The sequence below is a fragment of the Tachysurus fulvidraco genome, chromosome 16 (genome assembly GCF_022655615.1).
Source record: "Tachysurus fulvidraco isolate hzauxx_2018 chromosome 16, HZAU_PFXX_2.0, whole genome shotgun sequence".
Taxonomy (NCBI): domain Eukaryota; kingdom Metazoa; phylum Chordata; class Actinopteri; order Siluriformes; family Bagridae; genus Tachysurus; species Tachysurus fulvidraco.
Window position 1 is genome coordinate 8,148,967 of NC_062533.1, and position 8,009 is coordinate 8,156,975.

At 40.4% G+C, this 8,009-nt stretch overlaps 1 protein-coding gene across 1 annotated transcript; it reads right to left on the reverse strand.

Annotated features, from left to right (window-relative positions):
• Positions 1 to 411: 411 nt before the first annotated feature.
• ckbb (creatine kinase, brain b) lies at positions 412 to 4,061 on the reverse strand. The gene is made up of 8 exons (XM_027149020.2): positions 3,905 to 4,061; positions 2,876 to 3,080; positions 2,120 to 2,274; positions 1,900 to 2,032; positions 1,612 to 1,783; positions 1,280 to 1,403; positions 1,010 to 1,199; positions 412 to 820 (listed from the first exon to the last, which is right to left on the reverse strand). Exons 2-8 carry the CDS (start codon positions 3,066 to 3,068, stop codon positions 642 to 644), a joined length of 1,146 nt encoding a protein of 381 aa, XP_027004821.1. The 5' UTR covers positions 3,069 to 3,080; positions 3,905 to 4,061; the 3' UTR covers positions 412 to 641.
• Positions 4,062 to 8,009: the final 3,948 nt, after the last annotated feature.

Consider the following 8,009-nt stretch of genomic DNA (forward strand, 5'->3'; position numbering starts at 1 on the left):
TGTTTTGGACATTAGTTTGGATATTGAATTAGGTTTGGATTAATATATTGTGGACTGACAAAGAAATCCCAAGTCACTGGGATGATATCACATTTAAAAACGTGCAACTGGTTAATAGCATATGGTATGGTTTCGTTTATCAATGAATAAATTACATTGTCATGATCTGTCTGGATTGTAAAGTTACACTGGCTTGAAATATAAAGGAATGTCTATGATAGAAATGTGAGTCTAGCAAAATTCAACACAAATGGCAAAATAAGATTCTTAGACCATTGGGACCTTTAGAGATGAAACAGAAATGTAATAATTTTGAATGGCCATGCTTGACAGTGGATTCATCTGGAGGACAACTTGACTTTTATAGTACCCAGGTTTTACTGTCATACAGGCAAGAGACACCACAACCAATTCCATGGGCCAAAGAGACTTTATTTCAGGGTGTTAAAGAGCCATCCTCAAGAAGCTGGAGGTACAAAATCCTTTGGACTGATGGAAGACTCGTCTAACTTTAGTGCCGCTAACATGGGCAGAGTGAGCTCCTCGATGTGATTAACATTACTGGTTTGGAGGAAAGGAGAGCTGTTGGAGGAAGGGGGAGGAGTCAATTTGGGATTATGGTTGGGGACATAAAGCAGTGTTCACTTCTGCTCAGGCATCAGGTCATCAATTGATTGGTCAGCTTCCAGACGCTTCTCCATTTCAACGAGAAGCTTGACACCATCTACAACCATCTGTACCAGCTCTACCTCAGAGAAGCCCAGCCGGTCAGCATTAGAGATGTCAAAAATGCCACCCACTGCAGCAGTATCTACTCCACCTGGGAACATCGTAAAATAGGTTTTAGTTATTGGATAGGACAAATCAAGTCTTTATAATTAACACAGTGGAGGAAGTCCCTAGAAATTGACATTTAGTCCATTCATCAAGTCCTTCTTGAACTCCAAGAGCATCACTTTGCAATTAGTGCACATTTAGCTGCAGGTTATATACTGTACTTGTTTTGTACCTGTTCCACGTTTCTGAAGCCTCAGCTTCTTGAGGATCTCGCCAAACTTCTCGTGTTTGCTCAGGTTTGGAAGTTTAACATGGACACCACCACGCAGCCCTGTCCCCAGGTTAGATGGGCAGGTGAGTACGTAGCCCAGGTGCTCATTCCACATGAACTCATGGCCTTTCTCTTTGAAGAGAGACTCAATCTACAATGCAAATGCAACACTGTTTTACAGTTTATAATTGTACAAATTGATTCTCCAAGTGTGTCTTTATTCGCACCAACCTTTGTTAGCCCTGTGCAGAAACGATTGAAGACTTCCTTCATGTTGCCACCCTTCTGCATGGAGATGACACGGAGGTGGTCTTCCTCGTTCACCCAGACCAGGAAGGTCTTATCATCATTGTGCCTTACAACATAAAGAAGGCAAAGGAAGTAAAATAATGACCAATGTGTTTAGATGTAATCATATCCCTAATTCAGCCAGTCAATAATTAATTGAACAAAATCATTTGGATGAATTGTCAAAATTTAAACAAGACCAACATTTGTGAATATCTACAAAATTCAATGATGTAGTTTTAGTTCAATGTCAAGTAAACCCCTTAAGCTCTTACCAGATCCCCCTGGCATCAGGCCAATCACGAGCCATACCAGAGGCCAACAGCAGTGGGGACACTGGTTTGTCAAACAGGAAGTGATCATCAATCAGCTGCTGTTGCTCCTCGTCGGTCATGTTCTTCAGGGCATAGTATGTTCCTTTAAATTCACCATCTAAACTACCCAAACCTGTACAGCGAAAAAACAGAGCTGCCTTAGGTAGTGTCTCACATGATTCAAGGTTGACACATATAATAGGTCACAAACGGCTCAATTCTGGAAATTGCTGATTTAGAAACACAGACCTTCAACAGCCAGATTTTCAATGGCACGCCTTTCACCACGGCTGCAGTGAGGGGGAAGGGAGAAGCCACGGATGCTCCTGCCAGTTCTTACTCTGGAGCTCAAGACATAGTTGGGATCAAGGTCATCTCCACCCTATGACACAATAAATAAATGCTTTTAAAGTCCAATTTAAAGAGGCAAAAGAAATTAGATACAAGTAGACACTTAAATTGCACATACCTGAAGGTTGTCTGGGTTCATGTCTGTCTTGTGCTTGTCTGTGGGCTTGTAGCCTCCATGGCGGTCTTCGATGACTGGGTCCAGAAGTTCTTTAAACACCTCATATGTTTCCTCGTCACCAGCAACACAGCCCACAGTCATGATGAACGGATGGCCTAGAAGGTAAAGGGAGGGATTGATATAAAACATAAGTCTCAAGGCAGACGATTTGGTAAAGAAAGCTACAGAAAGATCAGTCATCTCAAGGATGGTGGGTACAGTACAAAATAAAGTGTCTACATAAATAGCAACGATTATGGAAAACCTATAAAATCTACAATTTCTGTGTACACCTATAGAGTATTATATGTATTATAGTCTGTTGCAGTGGAGACATTTTGGGGAGGAAAGAAAAAAAAACGGGGGGGGGGGGGTTTACACACTTCACTGGAATTCAGTGGTTTGAATTTACTGTACATGGCCACACATTTGCTTATATCTATGTTTTTAGCAGACATTTTGTGCACGGTCACTGGCAAGTCAAGCAGCTTATTTCTGCTGACACTGAGCATCACTTTAGTCTCTTTCAACGTGCTTCATTTTCACTGGACTTCGGTTTATATCTCACCTTAAACAGGTGAGTGTCCCTAACCGCTTGGTTCAGGTATGTTGAGAGCTGAGATGGTGCAAAAACCTGGGCCATCTTTCTGTTATATACTAGAATTGGAAAACGCAACATGCAATAGATGTGACCTTCAAAAAGCAGAAGGATCATACCTGGATTATCAACCCCGGTTTGGATGACGTCGTCCAGTGTGAAGCCGCTGGAGGTTTCCTTGTCCCGCAGGTTTGCGTACATCTCCGGAGTAAGCACCTTGGCCATGTGGTTATTGTGCTGGCTGAGGTCTGGGAACTCCTGCTCGGCCGTGTAGTTCATCTTCATCTTGTTGTGGGTGTTCCCGAAAGGCATGGTTTCTCAGAGCTGAGGAAAGAGCCACTCGTTAGACGCGTCCGAGACCAAATGGTGTTCCAGAGCATCCAAGGACGAAGCTTCCCTCCCCCTTCAGCCGCATTAATTCTGACGTAACAGTATTAAAGCGCCCGATTCCCGCAGCGGTGCAGGAATTCAGCGTCAAACGCACACAATCTGCACAGGGCTTTGCGGTGCCACGTTCAAGATCCTGATAGGTTTTTGTTTTGTTTTAATTTGCGCGTCAAGTAGCTGTGATGCAAATGTGATGGCATCTCCACAGCCACCCAGCTGCTGAGAATCATTCATCGTATTAATTGCATGCAAACACGATGGATTGCAAACAAAATGCGTAATTGCGCAGTGCTCTAAAAACGCTGGAGACCTTGGACATCTTGTTTAAAGACCGCAAGGTCGCCGCTGATGTTCTTGAGAACAGAAAATCTATTATCCTATATCTGTATTTGTGTCCTTCAGTAACAAAAAGAACAATCACCGGAAACAACGAAATTATTTGCCAGAGAAGTTGCCGTTCACAGTTGATGAATTTTCCAACTTAAAAGCGAAAGCATGCATATATTTTATACATTTGTTTTATTTATACCAGATGTATTTAAAGATTTAAAAAAAGCAGCTCGAATGTTGAATCTTTCACTAAACTAATTCGTATTAATAGAACCTATTACCATTAAGTTTCTAATAATAATAACAATAATAATAATTAATAGTACTAATAATAATAATAGTAATAATAATAAATCCATATAATATTTAAATAGATAACATTCACAACTTAGTCAACTGCCCATCTACAGAAAAAAAAAAATTCATCCTACCTTTTAGTCTATTTTCTTTGGGGGAAATAAAAATGACTCTTCCTTTAGTCCAAAACAAACACACCGACGCTGATTATGTTCTCCAGAAATAAGCTGCTTTACCAGGTTTTATACGGCGCCGGAGCTCCGATCTGATTGGATGCTATTTGAGTCCATTCACTCTATTGGAGCTCGAGAGCCAGCATCCAGTGATGGCCCGTGTGGATCACGTGACCTTTATTTTTTCTTGACAGCTCACCCTGGACACCCTGGAGAATGGCAGGTCTGATTTGGAGGAATGAGACAGTTCTTTACAATTACAGCATTTAACAGACCAGAGCAACTTAAATGATTATCTAATTTTTAACTGAGCAATTAAGGGTTAAGGGCAGCTTGGTGGACCTGAAATTGAACTCACAACCTTCTGATTGGTAGCTCAACACCTTAACCACAAGGCTACCACATGCCCACATCTCTAAGTTCTTCAGCACCTTCAGGAGGCCAACAATGAGAAGCTATTTCACTTGAGTTACTCCGTGTCTTGTAGACACAAAATATATGTGATAGTGATAAGAGATGTTTATTTATTCTTATTCACATGTTCTCTTCCAGTCTGTCTTCTGTTAAAGGAATGTTATATTAGTATCTTTCCTCTTTTCTTCTGAACACAAAAATGACAGATTTAACTTCTGCATTTGCTGCTATATCAGCCTTAGACTTTATACTGTATTGCTATATTCAAATGTGAAAACAGAACCTCTGCTGCAGTCAAATAACATTGTTCTGCAAATGTCAATGCATGCTTAATTTCTAACTTAAAAAGTGAAGAGAAAAAAAATTAAATAATGTAGTGTGCTAAATGTTTGGCCAGCCTACACTACTAAATCACCGCTTGGCATACACCCCCTTGGCATTTCACAACTTAGAGTCTTTCTATTTGTATTCAATGCCTTTTCACACACTCTTGCTTGCAGAACACTTCTAGTTCTGAGATATAATGGTCTACAAACAGATTTGCTGACCAGGCTGATTCCTGTGCCACCGGCTGCCACACAACAATAAAATCGTACTGCATCTACCTCCATGCTTAACAGATGGCAAGATGATATCAAATATTCATGAAATGCTGCTCTTTTTTTCTCCAAGCATACCATTAGTGATAGTAGTCAAAGTAGCATTTTGCTTTCAAAATGCTCATGGTTCCTGTTTTGCATGCTTCAGACACAATTATGGTTTCCTTCTGAAGATTTTCCCATGCAGCAGAAGAGTGAGCACCACCACTCATGTGTCACGTTCCTACAGTTACTTCTATATGGCCAGTTCTATTTGAGTTCGTTCTTGGTCTTCTAGATCTCTTTCACCTTAATTGCTATTACTTAACATTTCAGGCAGTGGAAATTGTGAGCTGGAAACACTGTGATATCTTTCTTATAGCCGTCTTTTGCTTTGCAGACATGAAGTTTTTGTGGATCTATAGTCAGCTGCTTAGACTCAGGTAAGACCTAACAAGTATCTATTTATCCATCCATCCATCCATCCATCCATCCATCCATCCATCCATCCATCCATCCATCCATCCATCCATCTATCTATCTATCTATCTATCTATCTATCTATCTATCTATCTATCTATCTATCTATCTATCTATCTATCTTAGTTATTTCTAATTAATTTTAATATTTACTCAGTAAATTAAGTATTATGTATAGGATTGGATCAAAAGATAGTAACATGGCATTTTCATTACAAAAGCTCTGTTTTTTCCCACACACCTAATATTTTTTAAACTTGCACCACTAACAGAAAGGAATCCCAGCAGATACTTTGTTAAATATATAACTGAAAATATTTCGGATCCCAAGCAGAAATTAGAGATTCATGCTTTCAATTATACACCAGCCATGATCTGGTTCTAAATCAGTCAGCAGGTAAAGTGCCAAACAATAGCATCATGATCCTTTGTACATTCATCAACTCTGTAACTCTGCCTCTAGACAAATCACTCCCTTCAATAATTTAGCCAGCTCTGATCTAAGCCTCATTAAAAGTAATTTAGGCTGTATGTAGGCAAACTAAATCACTTGCCTCTTCACAGAAAGTGACATATTTATACATACAGTAATATAAAACAATCATGGGTGGCATGGTGGAGGAGAAAGTTGCCAGGAGTATTTGTGCATGTTCTCCTCTTAGGCATCTTCTGTACTATGTAGCTTCATCCTTCCACCCAAAGCATTCCGTTCCCATGGGCTGATTGGCGATACTCTAGATTACCTCTAAGCTTTATTATGTGTATGTGCATGTGGCTCTGTTAATGTCTGAGTGTCTACCTTGCAACAGAATAGGCTTTGGACCTTCCAAGACCCTGATCAGAATAGAGTGGTTTCCGAATAAGAATAAATAAATTAATCAAACCTGGAACATCTAAATAATAGATCTTTTCTTAGTATTTTGGTAAAACTATGGTCAAGTGTTCATACCACAGCCAACTTTGCTCTCCAGTTCAGTCCATCTTTAACAAAAAGGTTGCTTTAGTCCCCTTATGAGTATTCTTGAGCAGGAATCATGGATTGATGGACTCAATAATTTCTGGCCTGAGGAAGGCACAAACCCATTTAGTGAACTGGAAGCAAAAGATTAATCATTGGTTGAAGTGGAGACAATGACAGCAGAGATCAGAATTGTGTTTGTCTGAGTCTGTTTCAGGCAGTTGTGTCCTTGTAGACTTTGTTGGATGGACTGTTGGTGACAGTGAGCCACTTAAGCATTCATTCATTCATTTTCTACCGCTTTATCCGAACTTCTCGGGTCACGGGGAGCCTGTGCCTATCTCAGGCGTCATCGGGCATCAAGGCAGGATAGACCCTGGACGGAGTGCCAACCCATCGCAGGGCACACACACACGCTCTCATTCACTCACGCATTCACACACTACGGACAATTTTCCAGAGATGCCAATTAACCTACCATGCATGTCTTTGGACTGGGGGAGGAAACCGGAGTACCCGGAGGAAACACCCCGAGGCACGGGGAGAACATGCAAACTCCGCACACACAAGGCGGAGGCGGGAATCGAACCCCGACCCTGGAGGTGTGAGGCGAACGTGCTACCCACTAAGCCACCGTGCCCCCCTCCACTTAAGCATGTAAGTATTTATTAGAAAGTCTTAGACTTAGTCAAAGACTTGTATTGAAAGATGCTCCTTTATTTTCTTCTAGATCTTTTATCTTTTATAGATCTTTTGACTATATAGGCCTTTTGTAACCTTTTACATGTTATTCTGCATGGCAGATACACAAATTTCTTGCTCTCTTCATGTCTCATACTTCATGGCTTTAGTCCAGCAGTTTTCTGACTCAGCATTGTTGCTACACATCCTAATTATTAGGGAGCTGTAAGGAGCTGTAAAACCCCAGGGACACCGTGCTCTTTTATAATGCTCTTCTGTACCAAGCTAAATATTCTAAAAAGAAAGACCAACTGCATAATTTCAGATCTGTGTATGTATCCTTGTTTTATAATTGTACTATTGAGACAGTGAGACAGTCTGCGGTTACTGCTTAATTTGCATTGCTCTTGAGAGGCCTTCATCTTTATTTCACACAACTTTATAGTCTATTCCACAGACGCAATGTTAAATCAGCTCGAATGATCCTGACTGTAGAATTATATAAAATGAAAGGGGAATGTTGAGACCTGAAATTTGTTTAGATTACTTTTTGAAAGCTACCACCAACCTAGAGATCTACTATTAATCAGATTTAAATCCAGTGAGAATATCAAGTTCCTCAGCTTGCTTAAAAGCATATAGAGACTGCTTTGTGATAGAATTGAGCTAAGGTTTGTGCTAACAGTCTACTATTTTGAGTATTTCAGGTTACTTGTGAGGTTGGTCTTTATCACTGTGATTCATGTATGCAAACAGAATGTTGGAGCAGCTGCAGAGACATGGGTTTGAATGCAACCACTGCCAGACGTTTGAATAAAAGGCCTTCAGCAGCAGTTTGCAGTGCTTATAAAACTTCCATGATTTCATTGTTGGGTCGAAGACTCTTTTTTCCATTTTTAGTAATCATTATAATGTATTGTTAGTGCCAGTTGACAAAGCTGCCATGAACAGTAAC